Below are 27,500 nucleotides of genomic sequence, written 5' to 3' on the forward strand. Positions count from 1 at the left end.
CGGAAGATCCTCCCGTCAACAAACAAATGGTCGGACTTCCGCCACACACCATACCCTAGAAGGACCTCCTACAGACCACCTGACGGAGACAGTCAAGGCCAGAGGTACCAAAATCCCAGATTTCATAGGCAGGGGGATAGACAATTCCAAAACAGGTTCAGCAGAAGGGAAAGCAGCCCTTTCGAGGAGGAGGCGGTCGCCCCTTCCGCAGATTTAAGTGATCCGGCCCCGGATCACCCCATCGGCGGTCGCCTCTCCATGTTTGCGGATGCCTGGGATCGTATCACATCGGATGAGTGGGTACTCCAGGCGGTAAGGCTCGGGCTACACCTGGAGTTCCGCTCCCTTTCCCCCAGTAGGTTCCGCACCTTCACCTCCTCCTCAGACCCGACCAAGAGGGCCCTTAAGGCCAAGGCCATTAAACACCTCCTAGAAATCAGGGCCATCGAGAGGGTCCCAGAGGGGGAGAAGGGCTCAGGGTTCTATTCGAACCTCTTTCTAGTCCCTAAAAGCTCAGGGGGTTGGAGAGCCATCCTGGACCTAAAGTTATTCAACTCCAGGGTGGTATACCGAAAATTTAAGATGGCCTCACTGAAATCTATCCTGGAAGGCATCCGGCTGGGCAACTTTCTAGCATCCATCGATCTCACAGAGGCATACCTCCATATCAGGATCGCCCCGGAGCACCATAAATTCCTGAGGTTCTCCCATGAGGGGAACCATTTCCAATACAGGGCCTTGCCCTTCGGGTTGGCCTCAGCTCCCAGGACCTTCACCAAGGTGCTCGCAGCAGCAGCTGGTCACCTATGTTCCCTCCCTGTCTGTTTATTCTGCTACCTAGACGACATCCTCATCTTAGCCAGGTCTCCTGACTCGGCTGCAAGAGACCTGGGTACTACCATCGACACCCTCAGATCCCTGGGGTTCTCCATTAACCTGGAGAAGAGTCACCTCGTGCCCTCCACTAGGCTCCTTCACCTAGGGTCCATCATCGACTCAGTGGCAGGGGAGGTCTTTCTCTCCCAGGATCGCAAGGACAGCATCGTTAAGATGATCCATGAGGTTCGCAAGTCACGCTGTCCCTGTAGTTCTTCTTTCCAGGCTCCTGGGGAAGATCATCTCGTGCATAGGGATCGTGCCGTGGGCCGACTTCACGCCAGGGAGCTCCAGTGGCTCCTACTGCCCCACCAGAAGGCTGGGACGAGCGACGCAACCTTCAAGATCCGGGTGTCCCCCCAGGCGCTACTATCCTTCCGCTGGTGGCTGTCTCCAGCTCTGAACAGAGGCTGCCTCTTCAGGGAACCGGCAAGGATGACGCTCACCACCGACGCAAGCCTCTTCGGCTGGGGGGCCCACCTGGAGAACCAGATCGCCCAGGGCCGCTGGACTCCAGCAGATCTAAGACACAACATCAACTGGTTGGAGCTCAGAGCCATCCACCTGGCCCTTCGACACTTCAAGAACATAGTAAGAGGTCAACACGTCCTAGTCCTGACAGACAACGTAGCGGCCAAAGCACACGTAAACAGACAGGGCGGCACCCACTCCAACGGTCTTCGCGACGAGGCGCTGCGACTAGGAAACTGGGCAGAGAGACACCTGTTGTCCATCAGGGCGGAGCACATCTCCGGAACAGAGAATCACCAGGCGGACTGGCTCAACAGAGAAACGATCGACAACAGAGAGTGGCAGCTGCACCCCTCGATCTTCCACCAGATCTGCGAGAGGTTCGGTCATCCGACGGTGGACCTCTTCGCGACCCCGCAGAACGCCCAGCTGCCAGAGTTCATTTCAAGGTTCCCGACCAGGGGAGCCATGGACACGGATGCCCTGTGGTGCAGATGGCCACCAGGTCTTCTTTACGCTTCCCCCCCCCTTCCACTCATTCCCGGGGTTCTGAGGAGGGTGGTAGCGGAGAGGGCAGAGCCGATAATGGTAGCTCCTTTTTGGCCGCGCCGCCCCTGGCTGGCGGATCTAGTGGACCTGTCCACAGCTCCTCACTGGAGGATCCCAGCGGGGGAGGTGGCGCTTCACCAGGGGTCACTAGAGCACCCGGACCCGGAGTGGCTCCATCTGACCGTCTGGCGCTTGAGCGGCAACAACTAAGACAGGCTCAGTTTTCCGAAGAGGTCATCAGGGTGGTAGAGGCATCCAGGAGGCAGTCCACCACCCGTATCTACAACGCCTCCTGGGTGGCATTTTCAGACTGGTGCCGTGGTACGGGCCTCTGTCCAACAACGGCCTTGGTTCCCCAGGTTCTGGACTTCCTCCTCTGTTGGTGTACTCTCGCCTGACAATAGTTTTTACTTCTCCATGCTTGATGTTATCCAACTGCAGAATGCCTAAGTATTTGTAGGCTTCATTTTCGTTGCATTTAATTAGTTGGCCATTGGGCATTTCAATTCCCTCACATGCAGTGATTTTGCCTCTTTTTATGGATACAGTGGCGCATTTTTCTATGCCAAACTGCATTGAAATATCGGTGCTGAATACTCGGACTGTATTTGTCAATGATTTGATTTCTATTTCTGACTTTCCATAGAGTTTCAAATCATCCATATATAGTAAATGCGAAAATTTTTCAGCTTCTTTGGCTGTTTGGTAGCCTAATTTCATTTTTTTTAAGATTACTGATAGTGGGATCATTGCGATGATGAAGAGAAGAGGTGAAAGTGAATCACCCTGGAAAATTCCTCGCTTGATATTAACCATTCCGTAGCTCTCATTCCCTACTGCCAACTCAGTTCTCCATTGTTTCATTGCCTTTTCAGTAAAGGATGTAATATTTTTGCTAATGCCAGTTGTTTCTAAGCATTTTATGATCCAACTATGTGGCAGTGAGTCAAATGCCTTTTTGTTATTGTTATTGTTATTATTGTTGTTGTTGTTGTTATTGTTATTATTATTTTATTTTTTATTTTTTATTAACAAACTTGTAAAATACACGCACAAAAAACTTAGACGTACACCACATTTACACAATACAATACGAACAGGAGCTTCCTGTTCTTTCTAATAGCAATTATCAATCGATACCGCTCACCTTATATTATTTCCCCTTCTATTGCATTTCATTTGGATTTCACCATTCTTAACCCTCTTATTTTACTCATAACTATTATTTTTTGAGTTTTGTTATATTCCTTCATTGATTCTTGTTTCTTTCCTCCATCCACCTATACCATTCATCCCATATCTGGTAGAATTCTGATTCTTCTTTTCCCTGGATTTCTTTAGTTAGTTTGTCCATTTCAGCACAATCCATAACCTTTCTTATTATTTCATCTTCGCTTGGAGTTAAGTTGTTTTTCCATTTCTGGGCAAAGGCAATCCTTGCCGCCATAATGATATGTAGTATTAAATACTGGATTTCTTTTTTGTATTTCGCAGACATTATTCCTAATAAAAAAACTTCAGGTTTCCATTCTATTTTAACCCGTTATTGCCTCCAGCCAATTTTTGATCCTTTTCCAAAAATGTTTAGCCTCCTCACAGGTCCACCATAAATGGTAATATGTTCCGTGTATTGATTCACATTTCCAATATTTTGGGGAGGTATTTGTTAAGATTTTAGCTAATCTTGTTGGTGCCAAGTGCCATCTGTAAAACATTTTGTACTGGTTTTCCTTGTATGCAAGTGATAGTCTCATTTTTAAGTTTGTTCCCCAATTTTTTTCCCTCTCTTCATTCTTAATCCATTCCCCCACCCAAATTGGAAAGGCTCCACTCACACCCACTCCACTATCCAGCCTCTCGCTTCCCCCAAAGTCACTGCACCCCAACCTCTTCTGCGGATGCCAATCATTTTACAAAGACATGGTCCACCGGCTGCAGGGAAGGTTTTCTGGTTTCTCTTGCTCCACTTTATTGTGGTGGTTTTACCTGTTGGTTGATGACAAAGGTTGGTTTGAAAAAAGTGCTGTGAGGCAGGTTGTCAGATGAGTCACTTCCTTGCACTCACGCTGGGCATATATAGAGGAGACTTTCTCAAATTCAGCAACTGTAAGCTGTGTAAACTTCAATTCCCAGAATTCCCCAGCGATCTGTGGAAGTCCACATGTCTTACAGTTGCTGGGGTTGAGAAACAATGATATAGAGCAGGGGTCTCCAACCTTGGCAACTTTTTAAGACTTGTGGACTTCAGCTCCCAGAATTCCTCAGCCAGCAAAGCTATCTGGGGGATTCTGGGAGTGGAAGTCCATAAGTCTTAAAGTTGCCAGGGTTGGAGACCCCTGATAACAAAAAATTAGAAAGAAGACTGAAAGTAATGGATGCTAATTGAGGTGCAGAATAGAATTCATATCTGCAGGTCACTCCAGGATGTAGCAGTTTCTTGCCCCCAAGCCCCCTGCCCCCACTGGCTCAGCCAGTCAAATTAGACCATTGGGATCAGGTGGGACTGAGGCTGTTAATCTGGCCTCCTTGCAGAAGCTCCTTGGAATTGGTGGGCTGGTGCTGAAATGCCCCAAATAAAGGAAATGGACAACTTTAATTGACTTCTCCGGAAAGGGATTCCAAGACATCTCCTCTCTTGATATGGTCAGATCATTCCATTAACTCTAGAGTCTGAAAGGAGCCTAGGGCCATCTCTGGAACTCTGGTGTATCGCTTGCCAGAGATCTTTCTCCCCACAGGAGGAAATGCCCCTGGATTTGGCTTAAGTTGCACCTGTGTGTTTCTCTTTCTTCGCAGTTCTAGTTGGATTCCTGGGGAAAGTTGAGGAAAAAAATGGTTGGCTTACAGCTACGGGGGATGTTGGACAAAATGGACTATTGGACCTCTCTTCAGACCACTGAGACGGCAGTGCTCACACTTTTAGAAGACCTCTGCTGAGACTGGAGCGGAGGTAGTGCATCCATCTTAGTCTTTTTTAATCTTTCAATGCATTGATGATGGTATCCTGCTGGACCACCTTTGAAGTTTAAGAGTGGGAGTTTAAATTTATATTATTTCTCCTCTGTTCTCCATGGCCTAAAACATTACTCTCTGGGCTCTGATTTAATACCTACGTAAAGGCACTGAGCAGCGTCATCGGTTGGCATGGGATCAGATAACACCAACGTGCCAATAATACCCACTTTAGCCTAGGCTGAGTAAATGAAACCATTAAGATTCCCTCCATGTCTGGAAATTCTGGAAAAGAAGCCTTCAGCTCAACCCAACAAGACAGAGTTGCTGTGGGCTTTAGGATACTCTGTGGGTGCTCTCCACCTTTGGTCCTGGATGGGGTCACCTTCCCTTCCACAGAACTGTTGTGTAACTGCGGCCTTCTTACACTTTCGGCTCCTTTACACAAATCCATCTTGTGCCCCACTTGTTCTTTTTTCTGACCTGGGAGGCCCTACTTGTTTGAGACAGGTCTACCATGGTGAACCAAGGTTATGTGTGCTGATTTGGCCCTCTTCCCTGCTGTTGTCTTAATCTATCCACCATGTCCAAGTTATGCAGGGTTAATCCCCTTCCTTTTGGCCAGGAAACATGTCCTTTTTCTGCCAGGGGTTTCTCTATTCATCAGGACTTCCTACTCTGTACTTTTACTTTTCTCTTTCCTGTCAGTCCTCCTTCTGTCCTTCCCTTACATTTGCTGCATCTTCTGGGCCCTTCCTTGATCTTCCTGCTGCTGAACAGCCCTCACTGTCCAACCTCCAGAGGGCATATCATTCTCACTCACATGACTCACGTGACTCCCTTTTTTGCCCTTCTTTGGTCTTTACACTCTACACAAGGCAACCGTGATCATCCAGGTTAAATTTCTAGCCCCAGGAATACCCTCAAGGGACAAGATTCACAACACAATTGGGAAACTTTTGCAGGATTCAGGATGGAGGGTGGTGGGGGAGCTTACCATGGTTTGGAAGCAAGAATGAAGCTGTGTGAGGAAGGGGGGCTTTCCGGCCAGAGCCAGCACTCGCTTCTCCACCATGGTGCATTCCACATCGTCATCTTGGATGACCACGTCCTTCTTCAGAATCTTTACAGCATAAAGTTCATCCGTTCCTTTCCTTTCCGAAAGCATCACCTGGAATGAGACAAAATAGATGCAAATGAGGATTCTGTCTGCCCACATAGATAAGTTCTCAAGGCCCCAGGACTCCACTGTTTAGTCCCCAAAGGTCTGTGACAGTTCATCACAGCCAACCTGCCACTTCCAACTCACCTCAGGACCAGAGTACACTGATATCAAAGAAATTGTGGAATAGAATCATTAAAAAAGGATGCAAACGGGGGAACAGAATGAAATGTGAATGGCAAAAATTAAAATAAATTTTATTTATTTTAAATAATTAAATAGAATTGTTAAATTGTCCTGCAGCAATTTGTCCCATGGCAAGTTGTCCAGTGATGAGTTGTCATGGTGAGTTGGCTGCAGCCAGTTGGCTATGGCAAGCTGTCCCACTCCATTCCCCAAGGACGAAGCTGAGCAGTCATAATCTGAATGAATGTTACTCATGGACAAGCAAGAACAAGTGCAAAGAGATATAGATTACATCTTGGAAAATAGCCCATCCCTTCCCCACACCTCTGGTTTCAACAGACATAGAGGAACTCTCACTGCTTGCCCTGTGATCTACCCAAGAGCATCTTTGAGCTGATCTGATGCTGAAAAGTCTCCACAAATGGAATGCAGGTTTTCCCATATAACCCTTTTGACACAGTGGCACAACCTGTGACTATTAATCTAATAGAAGAAGACAACCTGAATCCTGCCTCATGACATCCAAGCAGGAGCCTCAGGTGGCCTCTCTCCAACCTGTCCATCCTCTGTAATGGTCTCAGGTGCTGAGATCCAAGATTATAATGAGGATGATGACGATTTATTAAATTTATTATAGCTGCTCACTCCAGAGGACTGGAGATCTTTTCCAAAGAAATACAGAGCAATTAATGTGGTAGGATGCTGGATTGATTTTTTAAAACATTTTATATAAGAGTTTCCTTCTCTTGGTGTGTGTGTGTGTGTGTGTGTGTGTATTCCCCTTTTCTTCAGTATTCTATAATTTAAGTAATAGCTTTGAATACTACAAACCCCCCCCCCAAATGATAAATGAAATTATATGACACCCTCTCGCCACAAATAAAACAAATGATTTAACTGGTGTTAAAATTGTGTAATAAATAACGATTGCACTTACTCTTAATAACTGAATATTTATCTCACAAGGGTTGCCATGAGCACACACACACAACCCCCCTGTGACCTGATCCACCTCTCAAGAACCCCTGATCTAGACAACTGGAACTATTATATTAACAAACCTTGTTTCTCATTAAGTCTTCATTGCTGCCATTGCTAAACTTTGTGAATCAGGATTAGTTGCTGAGATTTATCAAGTTGTACCTGGCTTCCTCCCTATTTCCCTGGTGCTGGGTCAGAGGAAGAGACTTAAGGACTCCCTACCTGGTCAGAATGTGGAAGAGGTTTAGCTTAATTATCTACAACATCTTGAATCTCCAAAGACCTACGCAAGGGTCCTCTCTGTAGACTTCAGCTCAGCATTCAATACCATCATTCCAGATATTCTTCTAACTAAACTAAACCAGCTAACTGTTCCTGACCACACTTGTAAATGGATCATAAGCTTCCTAACAGACAGGAAGCAGAAGGTGAAGCTAGGCAAAATCACATCAGATACCTGTACAATTAGCACAGGAGCCCCCAGGGCTGTGTGCTTTCTCCACTTCTCTTCTCTCTATACACCAATGACTGCATCTCAAATGATCCCTCTGTTAAAGTCCTGAATTTTGGAGATGATACAACAGTGATTGGTCTCATTTGAGACAATGATGAATCTGCATACAGATGGGAGGTTGAACAACTAGCCTTGTGGTGCAACCGGAACAAACTGGAACTGAACTCAAAACCATAGAAATGGTGGTAGACTTTAGGAGAAACCCTTCCAGACTACCAATTCTTACAGTACTAGACAACACAATATCAACAGTAGAGACCTTCAAGTTTCTAGGTTCTATCATATCTCAAGACCTAAAATGGACACCTAACATCAAAAACATCATCAAAAAACCACAACAAAGAATGTTCTTTCTGCACCAACTCAGGCAGCTCAAACTGGCCAAAGAGCTGCTGATTCAGTTCCACAGAGGAATTTTTGGGTCTGTCATCTGCACCTCTATAACTGTCTTGTTTGGCTCTGCAACCAAACAAGACACATAGACTTCAACGGATAATTAGAACTGCAGAAAAAACAATTGCAACCAACCTGCTTTCCATGGAGGACCTGTAGACTGTATGAGTCAAAAAGTGGGCTGTGAAAATATCTACAGACCCCTTGCATCATGGACATAAATTGTTTCAACTTCTGCCCTCAAAACAACCCTAGAGAGCACTGCACACCAGAACAACTAGACACAAAGAAAGTTTTTCCTGAAATGCCATCACTCTGCTAAACAAATGATTTCCACAATAGTCAATAATTTACTAAGGATGTATTACTATTATTATTCTCATCCTTCCTAGTACCTATCTCTTCTCACTTATGACTATAAACATGTTGCTTTTATCTTTCAATTTATATTGTTTTTATTGTTTCCTAATACAATTTGATAGCTTATTAGTAGCCTTGATTATCACTAAGTTTTTGTATCTTTATTCTTGATGAATGTATTCTTATTCTCCTTATGTACACTGAAAGCATCTGCACCAAAGACAAATTCCTTGGGTGTCCAATCACACTTGGCCAATAAAGAATTCTATTTTACTGGGCAAACTGGAAAGGAGGAATCTGCCAAGAATCAGTGTCAGGTCTGCCACCTTCAGCTGCTTCCTTTCGTTGGCATCCTGCCATAAACCGAAAGTGGGGAGGGAAGGAATTTGGGGAAGCTTGGGATGGAGAGAAAAAGATGAATGAAACAGGGGGGGGGGAGTTGACGGGAACTAGAGGTGTCAAACTGGAATAAACCAGCCACCAAGGACACCTGGCCTGGAAGCGGAATGTGAAACTACTTTAATAAGCACCCAACTTTAAAGTGATTCCCAAAACATCAAACTGGGATGCTGTTGGACACTGTTGTTACAGTGGTCAAGGGGGGAGGGCCAAGGAAAGGGGAAAATTGTAACCCTTTGCACAGGAACACACAGATCCAGCCTTACTTTCACTGCAACCACGTCTTTAGTAAAAGAACCAATCACTTCAACCAAATGGAGTTGAGGGTCTTTCTTTCCGAAGGACTTAAGTTGGGGCAGGTCTGACAATCAGGACGTTGCAGCAATATGTGGATGGCCCTGCCCTTCTCCTTTGCTTAGATGCCCTGGCTGTCTCCTCACTCATTCTGGCAGCACAATCTGTGCCCTGGTTTCTAGGCATTCAGTTCAAGTCTGAGACATATGAACGGAGCCTCGCTTAGCTGCCCTGGCCTGGCTTCCTTTGGCATGGAGGAGAGCCCTTCCTCACATGGCCAGGCCCATGGATCTATGTGAGACATGGCTGGCAGCATTATGGCATGCAGGTGCAGTGGAAATCTGGATGATCCTGCCAACCCCTTGGAGATTACCTGAAGCTCTGTTGATCTGCTGCTCTTCAGGGACTTTTGACCCTCAACCACCCCATGAGAGAGCCTTCTCAGAAGGGGGGGGCTACACTGAAATCTCTCAAGGAGGCCCATGACTGAGGAAGGCCAGGGATCAGATCCTTTACCTATCAACCAATCAATAAGTGCTCCCAGATCAACCATAGCTCAGCTGAGCCCACCATATCCCTGAAATTAGATGGCAAAATGGCCCGCTTTGGCGGGACAATTTTCACTTGCTTTAGAGTTTTAGCAAAGGATGGGAAAGCAAACAAGAGGTCACCATGGGCAAGATGTCTCCATTCTGACTTTTAATTTCTCCCAAACAAGTGAAAAAAGGATGAAGCTTTTCAGCTCTTCCAGCACTATTCCCATTAAGAGCCATGGTGGTGCAGTGGTTAGAGTGCAGTACTGCAGGCTACTTCTGCTGACTGCCGACTGACTGCAGTTCAGCAGATCGAATCTCACCGGCTCAAGGTTGACTCAGCCTTCCCATCCTTCTGAGGTGGGTGAAAGGAGGACCCAGAGTGTTGGGGGGAAGAGGCTGACTCTGTAAACCGCTTAGAGAGGGCTGTAAAAGCACAGTGAAGTGGCATAAAAGTCTAAATGCTATTGCTATTGAAAGAGATGTACAGTCCAGCAGTTGGTCAGGAAGCTGAGCTGGGATCCACAACCATCTCAGCCTTCCGACCAGTTGACCAAATGCCTCCTTGCAGTATATCTACTCTCAGTTAGTCTCTGCTGTTTGCTGCTATTAAATGAAGCGCATACATGATATGCCCATCATTCTGCAGAGTGTGTGTGTGGTGGTGGGGAGCCCCTGTGGAACAAATATCCACATTAATAATCCCAAGCTGGGTTTCTTCTTGAAGATGCAGCTTCATAAGAAGGTGGTTTGTTTTGGCACTGAGGCTGGATGGAGATCAATAGGCATAAATTAATAATCATACATTATTCATGAGGCCTCTAAGACTCATGCAAGGGCAAACACAGCACCTTTGTCTTATGCACTAAAAAAGCCATGGCTTTCAGATCTTTTGTTGCAAAAGCATGTGGCTACTTTATCTCTGTCTGTCCTACAAGATCCAGCAGGATGAAAACATAGAATAACAGAGTTGGAAGGTTTTAAAGATTGGGTGAAAGGAACGCAGGAGCCATGGATCATGAGAGTAATGATGTTTATTAGTACCAGATGACAAGATGACAAGCGATTCAGAAATCCGTTACAACTGTCCCAGTATTTATACTCTCAGGTACCAACTGTCATTAGAACCTCCAATCACAGGCTGTGCTTCGCCCGACCAATTAGAACGCAGCACAGGCTGTTGCTGGGCTATAACACTCCTTCCCCCCAGTTATTTACATACGTGTCAATTAGCGTGTTGTTTGCATTTTTTTAAATCTATTTATTTATTGCATTTACAATTTAATTGCATTTTCTTGTGTCATGTTCAACATTTACAATTTATTTGCATTTTTGTGTTCTTGTGTTCATGTTCAACATTTACAATTTATTTGCATTTTTGTGTTCTTGTGTTTATGTTCAACACCTACAAATTTGTGTTCTCTCCTTCCCCCCAGTTAACCAGACACTCCATCCTCATATTCCTATTTGCATATACACCATTTACATATACACATTTGCATTCCCCCCCACCAGTTAACTGGTTCAGGACCTTCAATCAAGTCTTTTTGGCTCGCTCCTGAATCTAACAGCGGCCAGCAGCGGCAGAGAGGCAGTATAACTTGTAAGTTTGTGTATGAAGAGATTATCCGCTTTGTGGATTGGCTTTGCTCGATTGGCATGCAGGCAGGTTCCCTGTTGCTGGAAGGATTTAGCTGACAGGATTTCTGCTGACTTTTGCTGCAGAGAATGGTAGGCTTCTGAAACGGCTGTGGAGGCTTCTGTTAGAGAGCGGAGATCGTTTGGAAGGCAGCAGGCAGGCTTTTGAGTGGCCAGAGTTACTAGCGTTGCTCCTTGGGAGGCAAGCAGCTTTGTAATGCAAATGGCCTTGGAAGGCTGGCAGCTGTGGAAAACCCAGGTGGAGCAGCGGTTGGCTCTGGAGGAAGAAAGACTGCAGCGTCTATGTCTATGGCTTCTCGGGAGGCAGGTAGAGCAGGCTGGAAAGCTGTATGCTAGAATCAGAGGCTTCTTAGGCAACAGTAACCGTTTATTGCAACACGAACGTTTGTAACAGTAGCTAACAGTAGACCGGATAGACTCTAGAGTTGTGTCTGGTAGATCTTCGTGGCAGAGAGGCAGGCAGACAGGCAGCTTCAGCCACGGTTGAGCCAACGCGATTCGTAGCTCGTCCCTGAGCAGAGGCGGCGGCTCCAGCCAAGGTTAAGCGTAGGTTGCCCGTCCCTGTGACTGATGGAGTCCGCGCCTGTGGATCTACTCAGGTTGGCGTGATCGGAGGCGAAACCTGAGGCAGTGGCAACTGCTGTTGCAGCTCTGACAGGTCTTCAAAGTATTTTCTGTTCGCGTTTGCTTGGTTGCGTTGCGAGTGGCTTAATGTTCGTTGTTGTTTAGTTTTATTCTTAGTCCAGGCTCTGCGGAATCGCATATCCCACCCTCGTCGCCAGTTTTAAAGATTGGGTGAAAGGAACGCAGGAGCCATGGATCATGAGAGTAATGATGTTTATTAGTACCAGATGACAAGATGACAAGCGATTCAGAAATCCGTTACAACTGTCCCAGTATTTATACTCTCAGGTACCAACTGTCATTAGAACCTCCAATCACAGGCTGTGCTTCGCCTGACCAATTAGAATGCAGCACAGGCTGTTGCTGGGCTGATCTTGACAGTCTTCTAGTCCAACCCCCTACTAAAGCAGGAGATCTTATATCTTTTCAGACAAATGGCTGTCCAGCCTCTTCTTAAAAGCCTCCAATGATGGAGCACCCACAACTTCTGAAGGCAACTTCCGTTCCACTGGTTAATTGTTCTCACTGTTAGGCAATTTATCCTTAGTTCCTTCTCTCCTTGATTAGTTTCCATATATTGTTCCTTGTCTTGCCTTTTGGTTCTTTGGAAAATTGGTTGACTCCTTCATCTTTGTAGCAACCCCTCAAATATTGAAAGACTTCTATCATGTCTCCCCTAGTCCTTGTTTTAGCTAGACTAGACATATCCAATTCCTGCAACCATTCTACATATATTTTAGTCTCCACACCTTTAAACATCTTAGTTGCTCTTCTTTGCACTTTTTCCAAAATCTCAACATTTTTTTTATATTGTGGCAACCAAAATCGGATGCAGTATTCCAGGTGTGGTCTAACTAAGGCATTGTAAAGAGATACTAATATTTCAAGTGATTCTATCCCCGTTTATGAAACCTAGGATTGCATTGGCTTTTTTGGCGGCGGCTGAACACAACTAGCTCATATTTAAATGATGGACCACTAGGACTCCAAGATTCCTTTCATAATTACTGGCATTGGCCACGTTTCATCCAGTCTGTCCCTGTACAGATGGTTTTTTCTTTCCTAAGTGTAAAATCTTACTTTTCTCTACATTGAATTGTATTTTGTTAGGTAGGACCCAGTATTCCAGTCTGTCGAAATCCATCTTCTGGGGTGTTGGCTATTCCTGCCAGCTTTGATGAGATTAGAATAGAATAGAATAGAATAACAGAGCTGAAAGGGACCTTGGAGGTCTTCTAGTCCAACCTCCTGCTTAGGCTTTCCTGCATAATACCAGGGCTGTCAAACTCAAAGCCTAGGGGCCGGATCCAGCCCACAGGATGCTTAGTTCTGGCCTGTGGGGCCACCCATTTTCACTGGCAGAGGGCTGCAGGAGGCCGTTGTGGCTGAAAACAAAGCTCAGGAGCCCATTTTTGCTTGGCAGAGCACTTGGGCCACCACAGGCACTTCTGACATGAGTGATATCAAGCTGGCCATGCCCACCCTGGCCATGCCCACCACGGCCCCTGAGGTCCAACACAATCCTGATGCTGCTCTCAATGAAATCGAGTTTGACACCCCTGCCCTTTAGCATTTCAAACACATGGTTATCCAACATCTTCTTAAAAACTTCCAGTGTTGGAGCATTCACAACTTCTGGAGGCAAGCTGTTCCACTGATTAATTGTTCTAATTTGCTTTGGGTCCTATCAACTAAATAGAGTCACCTGATGGTACCCAGAAAGCACAACCTCTCTGACACAGTGCCTGCCTAAAAGCCTCTTCTCAAGATCCATTGGCCCTGACCCTGTTGGGTCCAAGGAGGCTGTTGGGTTCAAAAGTTGATTGTTCCCCAAGGATGACAGACACATCCACCATAAACAGATGGTGTTTCGTGCCTGACCTGCTGTGTGTTTTATCCTTTTATTGTTGCTTTTATGCAGTGACATTTCTAACCCTGCTAGATGCTCAGAGCCACTCATGAGTGGGCAGTTATATAAATGGAATAAGTAAATAATGAACAGCAGAGAGCTTCTGTACTTCAAAACTACTGTTGCCATGTGCGCAGCCTTGAAGATTAATATTTTGTTTTCCCTTTTGTCCTAATTCCTTGACTTCAGTCCTCCCTGCCTAGAAATACTAATAGCTTCAGATGTAGAAAGAGAGAGTTATTTTGCCTACTTGCCTTCCATTGTGTCATGAAATTTGATTGCGATCTGCATGATCTCTTGGGCCCAATATTTGCCCTTGATCAACTAGTTGCCTGAGGCTATTGGGTCAGAACTTTGGACAGTCTTCACAAACTGACCAGAGACCAGCCAGCCACTTTTGAGTGCATGTAGTAGTATGCCCAAGAATTGTCAGAACTGCCATCCTGAGCTTCAGCCTTGTTGTGCTAGATGCCAGCCTGTCATAAACTACAGGAGGAGGGAACTAATGGGAAGGGGGGAAACCAAAACTACTCATCATGCCATCCCGAGACATCGGCTCATCATCCCAAGGCCAGAGGCCTGGGAGGGGAAATGCAATGGCCCACCAGTCTAGTGGGGACCATCATCAAAACAAATCCTTTGTATGTAATGGGACAATAGGGAGATAACAGGGGGGAGGAATGGGAAAGGGAAAGTTAAATAGGGAACCTTCGCATGCAAACTTTTAATTCTGGCTTTGCTGTACTGTAACCAAAAGTATGCCTTTTGCGCAACTGGAGTCGAGGGTCTTTCTTTCCTAAGAATCCAACTCGGTGCAGATGTGACATGAATTAAGAAGCAGGCAGGCCTTCCTCCCTTGCCTTCTTCCTTCCCTTAGCCTGGAAACAGAGTTTTCCAGACTCAGGGATGAAGACAATGAAAGAAGAGTAGAGCTATCAAGATACGCTGGACTCCTGGCCAAACCCTAGAAATGAGTCAGATGTAGGACAATGGCCTTGACTAAGATTGAATCACTTTGCTTCTTTCAAACCCTAATGCTTTTCAACTTGCCAATGAACTGGGGAGAGGAAAGGGGGAAATGGAATGCTGAGAATGTATGCGGAGATCGTGAGTGTGTGGAAACCATCAAGGTCACCACTGCAGGTGCTGGAGAAAAAGATGGACTGTTCCCATAACAAGAAGATAATTGCCATAATTGTCATTGTCATAATTGGACAATGTGATGACCCAAGAATGGGGAGAAGAGAAAGCTATAGTTTAACTATGCAAGCATTTGCCTGGGAAAACCAGAGCAGGTTTTGTTTCTTCAGTACCAATACGGTGTATCCAATAAAGTTTTACTTTTGGGAATTCAATTATCCCAAGTGTTTTTCATCCTGAACACTGGTGACCAATCACGAAGGTTACAAAGCCTTCAGGGACCAGACCCAGATGAGAACAAGATAAACCCTCAAACTGGTGCTCAGGAAACTGAACTGATTCCACACCCTTTTCTCTTCATGTCTTATAATAGGCATTTTTAACTTGGACTGGAGGAGAAGGAAAAGGGTTTGGCAATCTCCCCCTCCTCCAAATTAGCTCCTTTGTACCTGCCTGGGACAGTTTTGGAGGAAGAAAACACCCCTGGCCATTCCAAGAAAGGAGCCTGTCCTTTGCCCAGTAGACCAGCCCGGGTCAAGATGAACAAAGCTGCAATCCAGCTGCGGGTGCAGCACAGAGGCCAAGCCACATGCTTGGCAAGCTGAGGGGGCCATTCAGCAGGGCAAGTCAGCCCATGGCTCTCCTCCCAGGGCTTCTCTGGCACTTCAAGCCAGTTGCCAGGGCTTGTAGATTTATTATAATAGACCAAAACTGTGGCATATCCTGCCAGGAGCATTTTCTACTGTGAATCACATCAAGGCAAAGGAAGCCTTCTGAAAAAGTGCCACCATCACCCTGCCAATTATTAAGACACACGGCTTCAATTTGCTGGGACAATTGCTTTGGAAGGAACCACTGCCAGGCCACCCCACCTCATGTCTCATTCCAATAAAATCGACACCTTCTCTGGAAATGAATTATTCTGGCCTACAGAGAATCACCACCAAGGGAACTCTGGGCTCTGCTGAGGCTCCTCAGGATGCAGGCACTTCTTCTCCCAGCTCTCCTACCTGGCCCTCGGACTCTCCTGCCAGGTGCAAGGTGGGAAATCCCTTGGTGGAAGCAGAATGCCCTTCAGCTGCCTTCCATATCCAGAGCGGACAAATGGGAAGCAAGAGATCTGTTACCATGTCAAGGTGGGAAAAAGAGAAGCAGAGCCTAAACCTGGGACCTGGCCTATAGGCAGGCTCCAGTTTATTTATTTAGCAACCCTCTGAAGTAACAATGGCACTGAAAAGAGCAACTTATGACTGGTCCTCATGCTTACGACTGTCGCAGCATCCCCACAGTCATGTGATCAAAATTCAGCTTAGCAAAAGGCAGAGCTGTGGTGGTGCAGTGGTTAGAGTGCAGTACTGCAGGCTACTTCTGCTGACTGCCAGCTGCCTGCAATTTGGCAGTTTGAATCTCATCAGGCTCAAGGTTGACTCAGTCTTCTGTCCTTCCAAGGTGAGTAAAACAAGGACCCAGATTGTTGGGGGCAAGAGGCTGACTCTGCAAACCACTTAGAGAGGGCTGTAAAAGCTCTGTGAAGCGGTATATAAATCTTACTGCTAATGCTATTTATGACAGTTGCACTTCCCATAGTCTTATGATCACCATTTGTGACCTATCCCCTTCCAAAATCAATAGAGAAGTCCAGATTGCTTTGCTTAATGACTGAATAATTCACTTAACAACCACAGCAAAAAAGGTCAAAAATGCAAATGTGACTCACTTAACAACTGCCTCACTTAGCAGCAGAAGTTCAATTGCCAAGAGTGGCCACATATTCTTAGAATCTAGCAATGGCTGAGCTTCATCCTTTAATAGCTACTTAAGCACTTAAGTTGCAATGAAAAGCAACATGCCTGAACCCCTTCATTGCATTCCCCTCTTGGGCAAAGGAATGCACAACTGTATTCCTGCAGAGAACTCTGATGTGTCCATTGTGGCGCTCGGATGCCAGAGGGGTGAGCCAGTCTATGGGGCTGGCTTTATTGGGACCAGAACAAGCTTCTCTAGGGCTGTCTGTTCTTCCATTGGCTGAGTTGGGAAGGGCGGCCCCCAGTTATGGTACATGACTACAGCTCCCTTGGATTCTGGTTTAAACAGAGCTTGGCTTGCAAATAAGAGAATTATTGGAGCTTTATGAATGTTAATTGTAGCAGCCCTGAACACAATCAACTACTCTGACTAAGTGAGGAATCCTGCATTCTACACCTGTGCCTTTACCTTTTGTTTCCTGAGTGAAGAACTTCCCATTTGTCTCCTGTTAAATTTCATTCTGTTCTGTATAGCTCAAGATTGCTTCAAGCTGTTATTTCTGTCTGCGAGAGCATTAGCTGTGACACCCAATCTCCTATCATCCTATTCTCCCCCAGAGTTGAAGGATGCTCTTTAAAAATATCCGCTCCTACATCAAGATAACAAACCAAAGAAAAACAGTTTCATATATCAATGATGCGTAGTCAATTGGAAATGAGGCAAATAATGTAAATCCTTATTCAATTGTGACCTAGCAAATTCTGAAAAATAAACTGGCAGATGAGGCTCACACAGCATGCTGTACCACGGCAAGCTGGATGCACCAGAAAACAATCTCTGGAGTGTAAAACAGGAAAATGTAAATTGACTCGACTTCGAAAATGAAAAGCCATCCCTGGAGATCAGACACCAGTAACCAAACCCTCCTCTGCTGCTTCCCCCTCCTCCGTGCTGCTCATCTCCCCCACCCCCCAGCTTGCACGTCTCTTGAGACCCCTCCCCGCTGAAGCCAGGACAGTCTCCAGGCCCTGCCTAATGCCTCCCTCGTCGGCAGGCAGCGCCATCCCCCGCCACCTGCAGTGTGGAAATGCTGCCACGGAGTGCAAAGCTGTAATTTCCCGGTGTGCAAAATTAAATGGGGAGAGATATGGGAGGGCTTGCCACCACTGTAAAACCTTTTAATAGGCAAGCCTTGTACAGAGACTTGTGCGGGATCATACAGGCGGCAAGCCAAACCCCAGAGCAGTTCGTCTCCCCAAAAGACGTGGTTTGGCATCGGCAGAGAAATGACTCATCCGAGAAGGCAGGACTGGGGCCGAGAGATGGTTGCTTCAAGCCGAGCCTCGCTGCTCCCCTCCTCCCTCCCGTTCAGAGCAGAGGCAGACTCCTTTCCTTTGCAGAGCCTGCACAGCCCCCTCCCTTGCCCTCAGGAGGTTCCAGAACAAAGGAGCAAAGTTCAGGAAGGAGTCAGCCAGCCAACCCTCTCTTCCCCAAAGCTTGGCCCTCTTCTTCTCCTTCCATCCTGTCTTCCTCCCATAACTCTCTACCTCCATATCAATGGACCAGGATGCAGGCTGGGCTGGCACTGAGCTGCAATAGGAAGCCTCTAGAATAGGGCTCACCAACCTTTTGGACTGCAGGGACCACTAAATTCATAACTTTAAACCCCATGGATCACTAATATGATTTAGTGATGGGATGGGGTCCTTCAGGCACTTAGCTTGGCCGCCTGTTAGTGGAGAGAGGGGCCTGGGGTCAACCTAGCTTTTCTGTCCATTGCAGCTAGGAATGTCAAATACGGCCAAGAATGAATGTTTGTCTTGTAGCCAGCTTGGGCGCTAGATCAGCCCCCTGCAAACTCTGTCTTTAGAGGAGCCTGGCTGCAGTTTTGAGCACCACTCGTTGATGTGCCTGGACTCCTAGGAAGGGAGGGAAGGGCTGGAGCCACTAAACAGGCAGCCAAGCTAAGTGCCTAAAGGACCTCATCCCGTCAGTGAGCAGGAATAATTGCTTCAGCAGACCATATCCGGCCCAGGGGCCATAGTTTGAGGATCCCTGATTTAGTGCAATATAAAAAAATGCAAAAATACAAAGATTTTTCTGTGGACCACCAAAATTTTCTCATGGACCACCAGTTGGTGACTGCTGCTCTAGAAGCCCCCCTCCCTCTCCTAGTACCTTGGAGCAAAGAAGGACTGGCATTCTGTTAGATATTCCCCCCTGCTGACAGACTGACAAAGGTTTCCACCAAGGTCCTCTGTTCCAGCGGGAACAGAGGTTGAAGCCCATTGGTTAAGAGGTCTGATAGATCCCTTTAAAAGGGGATGCTGCCCGACCATTCCTCAGCCAGATGTTTACTTGACTTGCAATAAAGAGCTGTTGTTACTGAAGCCTTTGTATGCCTCCTTTACCCGATCTAACACTGGCGACGAGGATGGGATTGGAAGCCAACTAAGCTAACAAAAAGAGCAAACGAAGCCCTGCAAGTACATCCAGCCTGGAGCATCCTGTGCGGCATCGAGCAAGCCATCGCGGAACAACCAGATAGAATCAGAATGGCTATGCACGCCACACCAACTCCGTATGAAGTAAATTTTCTAACTGCCCACCGGTTCCACAGTAATGGTGATTTATAAAGTAGGGAAGTAACTTTACTTTATAAAATTTATAAAGCAGAGTTTCAGCAAACCCCTACCGCCCACCATGAAAGCTGGAACGCCCACTAGTGGGCGGTAGGGACCAGGTTGACTACCACTGGTTTAAATGGTACATCAGCTGTCAAAAGAGTTATTGCCTGAAACAAACAAAAGTAATAATTCTAGGCAGGACGTTCATTTTATCACAGAAATTCTCCCCAGTAATGACAATTGTGGTTTCTCCCATCTTAACATATCTTTTTTTTTTTTTAATTTCATTCATTCTTAACATAATTATTTTGGAATAACAATCAGTTAGTGTTTGTCATAGTAATGATAGCCAGATATTTAATCTTCTTCTCAATCTTAAAACCAATTTTATTCATCCATTCTGTTTGATCTTCCATTTTCATATTTTTGTTAACATCTTTACCTTCTGTTCATTAATCTTGAAAGCTGTTAATGTACTAAACAGGCCCAGTATTTTCTATTGTTTCCTGCCCAGAAAAAGGCTGCTCCTCCACATCAGCTGGGAAAACCTCAATGATTTCTTAATGTAGGAATATGGAGAGCTTAAGGAAGTCAAGAGAACAATTGACTGCAGAGAGATTTAGATTTCAATGGTTTTCAGACACAGTCAAGAGAAAGATTTAATATAGATAAAAAGTAATAGGAATTGAACAATGTTAAGACACAATTCAAGACTGAACTATGCACAAATAATGAACATGTGATTGCTAAAGCGTATAAACTTTTGTTGAGACTTGAAACAGGAAAAAAAAACCAAGTTAAAAGTGCAAGATAAAACGGGTAAGAATTTTGGTTATAATATACAAAACATTGTATTATAAGATAATTTTTTAATAAAATGATGCGCTATTGTTATATGACATCAGAGAAATTATCTACGATGTATAATAGAATGGTTATAATAGAATGGTTAATGGTGGAAATGTGAAATGTGAAATGTGAAAATGTGAAAGGTCATTTTACTATGCATGATGGATTTGTGAAAAAGCAAAAACATACTGCGGACAAATATAAATGATGATAATAAAAAAAATTACAGGTCAATATTCAGATGAACCCGTTTTTTGCTGGGATTTTAGATAACCAATTGTAAAAATTTCATGAAGATTATTGTATATATATTAATTATCATGAAGATTAATTGTGTGTATATGAATTATCTTGATTGCAGCAAGATAATTACTGTATTTTTTCAGAGTATAAGATGCATCTTTTCCCTCCCCAAAAGAGGGTGAAAATCTGGGTGCGTCTTATACACTGAATATAGCATTTTTGGCTAACCAAAACCCCACCCCGTGCACTCTGTTTTTCACAAAAATGACGCACAGAGGGTTTGGGAGGCCTGCAGAGTGCTCCTGGAGGCTGGGGAGGACAAAAATGAGTGAAAACAGGTCTGTTTTTCACAAATTGGGGTTGTTTTTGCCCGCCCCAGCCCCCAGGAGCACTCTGCAGGTCTTCCAAACTCTCTGCATGCTCCTGGGGGTGGGAGAGGGCAAAACCTTTTTTAAAATTTACCTCTTCAAAATCTTGGTGCATCTTATATTCTGGTGCATCTTATAGTCCGAAAAATACGGTAATATAATTAATAACATATAATAAATAATTTAGGAAGAATGATTACAGGAATTAGGTATGGCTAGTCTAGTGAAACAAAGGACTAGAGGTGACAGGACAATAGTGTTCCAATATTTGAGGGGCTGCCACAAAGAAAAGAGGACAAAGATAAGAAACACTGGCTTAGTGTGTTAATCTACCTCATGTTGTTAGTATTGATAAACCCTATTCAAGCAAACTATGGTTTAGCAGAAGGCTGGATCCCAGTCAGCAATGAAAAAGAACCTGAGTGGTTGCACACACCTTTCCGAAGCTGCCTTTCCCCAGCACCATAAGGAAGTTGAAGTCAGACAGTTTCATGCGATCACGGTTCCCATTGTTGTCAAATTTGGAGATGGTGTTGGGCATCTTTTCTTCCACAACTTTTGAACCTTGACCAATTCTGGCTCTCTAGAAAAGGAAAAGACAATGAAATGAAGGTAATGAAAGCATTGGATTTGCCTAGTCTAAAGAAAAGAAGAATTAGGGGTGACACGATAGCTTGTCTGAAATGGTGTAGGTTGTCCTGCTTGAGCAGGGGGCTGGTCTAGAAGACCTCCAAGGTAGCTTCCAGCTCTATTCTATTCTAAGCAGATGAAGACAAGCAAAGGAAGTCATAACTGTATATTCCAACATTCAACGTGCACCAGTGATGGCAGGAACACCTGGAGATTCTGGATGGGTTATTTATTTCTTTGTTTTTTTGTTTGATTTCTATGGCCGCCCATCTCAGTCAATGTCCATTACAGGCAGTCCTTGACTTACGAACCACAATTGAGTCCCAAACGTCTGTGGTTAACTGAGATATTTGTTAAGTGCATTTTGCCCCATTTTATGACCATTCTTGCTACAGTTGTTAAGTGAATGGGTGCAGTTGTTCAGTTGGTAACATTCTTGTGAAGTGATCAATGTGCTTCCCCCTTGGATTTTGCTGGTCAAAAGGTTACAAAAGGGGATCACATGACCTTGGGAAACAGCAACAGTCATAAGTATGAACCAGTTGCCAAGCAGCTGAATTTTGACCACATGAACACAATGGTCATAAGTGTGAAAAATGGTCATAAGTCATTTTTCTCAGTGCTGTTGTAACTTTGAACGATCACTAAATGAACTGTTGTAAGTTGAGGACTATGTGTATTTCCAAACAATCTCTAGAGCCTTGTGAAGACAGCATAAATAAAATTAAAAAATTCTAATTGTTCTATTTGTTTCACAGCAACGAGACAGCCTTGGGGAAATCCTTCTTATCATCCAGGTTTCCTTGAGAGGAGAGAGTTGCCATTGCGAGTGCTTTCCTATGACATCAGATTTTTCTCTGTCTTTCTCACACACAAGCACACCCAGACACAATTCTCCAAAAGAGTTGTTTACAGGGAATTGCAGGGGGGCAGGGAGAAGAAGACCCCCATGCCAGTCCAGGGTCTTCCTTGGCAGCACTGCAGCCCTGAGAATCTGCACCCCACTTGGCTCCGTGATGGATCTGGAGGTGGAAGAGTTGTGGAGACTAGGAGACAAAGTGTGACTACTCAAATTCATGCCCCCCATAAGATGGACCCCTTCTTCCCCACCACTGCATCCGATGGAGAGAAAGAGAAGGAAAGAGGTTGCCCTACATGAGCCCTGCGGGGCGAGGGGGGAAGAAGAGAGACTCAGGACCCTGAAGTGGTGGAGGCTTTACCTGTTACTGCTACTCCAGCTTCCAAATCCCAAATGGGGAACATGGGTCAATTCCTAGCAACGGGAGGAAAAGGCTCCTTCCCTTCTTCCAAGCGTCTCCCCCATGGGAACTGATGAGCATAGAGCAGCCACAAAGTCCAAGGAAAAAGGGACAGGCAGGACTAACACAAATCGGGCCACAAAAACAAGGAATGCCAGGAGAGAAGAGGGGCCTGCAGAAATGTCCTTCTTGGACCCTGGGCAAGGCTCTCGGGGTGCTTTTTCCTCACTTGCAGGGTTCAATGGCCTTGGAAATTCATTGCTTCTCTTTCCTTCCAGCTGCATCTTGATGATAGTGAAAGTTAGCTTCCTGCATTTTCCCCAATCAAACCTCAGCACCTGAAAACCTTTAGAAACTCTACTGGAACCTTTCCTATCACAGCCAAAAAACGCTGTTTCTGCATCTCTCGTTGAAAATAATTCGGAAGAAAATATAATAGGCTCTGCCTGTCCCAGCAGGAACCCAATTCTGAACTGGACTCAGCAAACACATTTTCAAAAGAGACGGACGGGGCTTCCTCCCTCTTTCCATAGCTCTCCATCACCACTGAGCACTCAGGAGCTTTCTGAAGGGGGGACAGCATCGGCCTCCTCCCATTGAGCTGGGGGTGGGGACCATAACTCATTGGGACATAATTCATTAAACGCACAGGCACATACAGATAGCAATCTCATAATTTATTCATTTTAATTTCTGAGAAATACGTGGCATCAGAGGCACCTACCGGAGTTCAGCCTAGCATGAAATTCCATTAAGCTGAGTCAATTGGACGCTTCTCCAGGCTCCAGTAGAAGCCCAGAAGATCTGCTGGTGCTTCCCTTGGCGAGGGGTTTGTAGTCCTCCCCCTGAAATCCTCCCTCCTCCTCCTCTCTTCTTCCTCTTCCTTTCTTCCTCCTCTTCCTCTCTTCTTCCTCCTCCTTCTCCTCCTCCTCCTCCTCCTCCTCCTCCTCCACCTCCTCCTCTACTGACATTTTGGAAGATGTTTGCTGATAGCATCCCTCCCCAGCCATCCCTCTGTTACTGAGGGCTGTCTTGGACCACATCACAAGCTCTTTGCTGTTTGTTGTCCAGACTGAATATAGTTCTAGCCACATGTCCAGGTTTCCTAAGCACCTCAAAGCCCCGACCCCACCAGCTACACTGTTTCCCTGAAAATAAGACCTCCCTGGATAATAAGCCCAATCGGCTTGTAAGCGCATGCACTAAAATAAGCCCTCTCCAAAAATATTGCAACACAGCAGCAGCCATGAGGTGACCACTCACTGCCTCCTGCACCTCAAAAATAATAAGACCTCCCCAAAAATAAGGCCAAGTGCTTATTTCAGGGGTCTACGGTATGCTGGGAAGGCTAAGCCAGACTTTAGCCTAAACCCCTCGGCTGCCCTGTAATAATGGGATATTTGGCAAAGTCGGGGATGGGGGTGGGCGAGAAGCCCAGGGTCGCCTTGGCAAAATTAACTTTCCTCCACAAGTTGGATGATGGAGAGAGCCCACAGCCCCCCCCCCACGCCAGCGGCATCTGCGCTAAGTAAGGGGGTTGCGCTCCTTGCTTGTGGATTTGCTCTGGCTGAAGCCATTTTCTTCCAAATGTTAATTTCTCTTGGATGGAGCTCCTGAGCTCTTGTTTTTCCTACGGTGATGAAAAACTATATTTTGCTCTCTGTGTCAAAGCAGCTGAAACAAAGCCGTCCCTGCAACACCAGGCTGAGATCGTAGGTGGCGTGAAGAAGGGTTGGGATAGAGAGATACCTGCCTGAGTTGCCTTCATGGCTCCTTCTCAGCCTTTTTATTTCTTTTCCTCCCCCCTTAAACTCCTTCCCTGTTTCCTCTTCATTCTCCTCAGAACAATTCTGGGCACCAAGGGCCACCCAGAGGTTTCCATCAGCGCCTCTGTCCTGGTGAGCCTTGAGGGCTTACGGACTTGGCCCTTCGCCCAACTGCTGAGAGAAAGGGGTATCAAAAACGTTGTCGCTGTGACCACATAAAGCACCACCCATGTTTCAATGTATTATGGTCACAGCCTGACCTAAAGGTGCTTTTTCAGGAGGCAACTGGACTTCTTGTTTTTCTTTTGAAGACGTTTCGCTTTTCATCCAAGAAGCCTCTTTGGCTCTGACAAGATAGTGGGGAAGAGCTGAAGAAGCTTCTTGGATGAGAAGCAAAATGTCTTCAAAAGAAAAACAAGAAAGTCCAGTTGCCTCCTGAAAAAGCACCTTGGGGACAACCAGGACCTGGAGGACGGAGAATCTCTATGGACTTTTGCCCATCTTGAGATTTCTTGCCCCCAAGAGGGTGGGTGAGGGGCAACTTCTCTACACTTGCAGCTGATGCCTCTAGGGATGCGAGATGGACCCATTTCCCTGGCCGAGCCAAATATCTTCAAGGGACCAAAGGGGGTCCTGCCCTAGAGCCCCTCGTGGTGGGTTTTCTTTTGATATGACAGGGAGAAAAGCTAATTAAATATGGAGGGGATTGTTTACCATGTTCACCATTTAAATAGCTCAATCAAGTTTAATTAAATTTAAATGAAAACAAATTTACTACCTTGCCTAATCTTTTGGAGTGTGGCTCCCACTGTTAATCCCTGTCACACATTTCCTGGTACTGCCACCCTTTTACACACAATTGGTCAGCAAAATCCTCGGGGGTGCCTGATTCTGTTTGTTCCGACCATGTGGCTTCTCCCTCCGCAGCCTTTTAGCTGGCAATAAGCTTTTCTGGACAGCAGGGAGACCCATCTGAGCAGGTGTGCCCTGGACTGCCCTCCACACACCATCAGTGGTTGCCACGTGTGGCCAATGCAGCTTCACGCCCTGCAAGGAGGAATCAGCCCCACTGAATCTCCAAGGCAGCCAGAGAAGTAGTTGCCTCAGCCAGAGTTCCTGCTTCCTTCCCAGCAGGTTTAAATAGGAAATTATTCTGCTATTGGATATTCCGCCTTCCCCCAACTCTGTTGTGGCTGAGTTTGGGTGACAAAAAGTGATTGAAAGTCACACAGGGGCTTTCTGTGACTGGGGTGGTGGTGGTGGTTAAAATGGTCCCCCTCTCTTCCAGTACTAGTCCAATACTTTAGCCATTCCTTCCCATTCCCCCTTTCAGGGCTTAAGATACAAAATACATATCAGGAATGTTTCAATTTATCTCCTTCCTTATAAATTTAGCAAATCATTTGCTGTCACTTCTAATGGCCTTCTTGAGCTCATTGTTAACTGTCCAGTTGGTGAATCCAGAAAAAGAAACTCCTGGGACATTATTTTACCAAGAGTATAAAATTTTACTGAATAAAACATATTGGCATAAAAGAAATTAAACCGGCTCTGGGTTTCCTCGCAAAAGCAAGTGTAGTTAATACCCTCTTTTCCCTACGGGCCACCTTCAATCCAGTATGTCCACCAATCACTTCTGTTCATTTTGTTATGGGAAACAGCCAGCCACGCTGGGACATCTGCCCGGTGTGTCCTTGAGGTGGAAGCAGTGTCTCACGGAAGCTGACGGATGCTTGAATACCTTTTCTCCCTCCCTTGCATTCCATCCACCACCACCCCCGCCTCCCAGTTACTGTCAAGCTGCGAGCGAAGTAAAATGTAGGTGAAAATGCGAGTCAGTCTTGACATGCCGACCCCCCGGAAGAAGGGTAGACCTGAAACAATAATAAACATACATACACATTATTATTTACAATCCAACTATGGCTGCCTTCCCTATTGGGCTCGCTGAGTGCTCTTAGTGTGAAACGTCTTAACTAACCTCACTACCTGAACATCTGGAGCAGCCACTCACTCAACATCTGCTAATGGATAACCTTTCCACAGTCCTAGATATTGTCACTTTCCCTTGTGACATCTGGAGTGGAGAATCTTTTTTACCTCATAATGGTCCTCTCCCTTAATTGACTAGGATGGGAGGAGGAAGTTGACCTCTGACTGGTCTCAGTACAGATTCTGGAAAGGGCTTTAAAAGACTGCAATGAAATACTGGATGAATCCGCCTGAGGATTTTTGGCAACTTTAGCTCCACCATCATCGGATTTATGATCCGGATGATTTGGAAAGGCCATGTCCATTTGCATCTAACTTTTTGCAAGGTTTCATCACGTTCTGATATTTAGTGGACAAATACTCCTTGTCCCCCACTCTAAATTCCCTCGGGGTGGTGGGGAATCTTAGCCAACCTGCTTGCCACTTTTTGACTTTCCCTAGCTTTACTCAGCACCTCACTCACAGTGGCCCATGTGCCTTTTAGAGTATCCAGCTAACTCAGCTAACATCACTGAGGATAGGGCTTCCATGGGCACGAACTCAGTCCCCATGACCACCTTGAAAGGGGTAAAACCTGTTCCTCTGTGCACCGAGTTGTTATATGCCACCTCTGTAAAAGGGAGGAGCACAGCCCAGTTAGTCTGTTGATAATTGCACCGAGTTGTTATATGCCACCTTGAAAGGCAGGAGTTCAGCCCAGTTAGTCTGTTAATAATTTACATAGCAGCACAGGTACAGCTTTAACAATGAATGGGAGAGTTCAGAAGTTCCATTGGTCTGAGGATGATAGGCAGAGCTAATTCCATGGGAAGAGCTTATCATTTTCAAAAATTCCTGCCGAAACTTTACAATGAATGCACCCCCCTGTCTGAGATAATTGGCTTCGGGACCCCATGTAGTCTGTAGATGGGCTGCACAAACATCATGGCTAGGACCCAGGTTGAAGGAATCTTCGGACACACCACAAAGTGTGCTTGCTTTGAGAACAAATCGATGACAGTCCAGATTACTGTGTTCC

General features: G+C 45.7%; 1 protein-coding gene across 3 annotated transcripts in view; it reads right to left on the bottom strand.

Annotated features, from left to right (window-relative positions):
- The window catches only part of PRKCB (protein kinase C beta), a 268,543-nt gene that overhangs the window by 64,187 nt on the left and 176,856 nt on the right, over window positions 1–27,500 (bottom strand). For all 3 annotated transcript variants that reach the window (XM_087729053.1, XM_087729052.1, XM_087729054.1), the window contains 2 exons: window positions 21,272–21,418; window positions 5,846–6,019 (listed from right to left, as the gene is read on the bottom strand). In XM_087729053.1, coding sequence (XP_087585179.1) covers window positions 5,846–6,019; window positions 21,272–21,418 — 321 coding nt within the window. The remainder of the gene's footprint in view (window positions 1–5,845; window positions 6,020–21,271; window positions 21,419–27,500) is intronic.

This window comes from Thamnophis sirtalis, unplaced genomic scaffold (assembly GCF_051295495.1).
Source record: "Thamnophis sirtalis isolate CommonGarterSnake01/CBP01778 unplaced genomic scaffold, rThaSir2_p1.2 scaffold_14, whole genome shotgun sequence".
Classification (NCBI taxonomy): domain Eukaryota; kingdom Metazoa; phylum Chordata; class Lepidosauria; order Squamata; family Natricidae; genus Thamnophis; species Thamnophis sirtalis.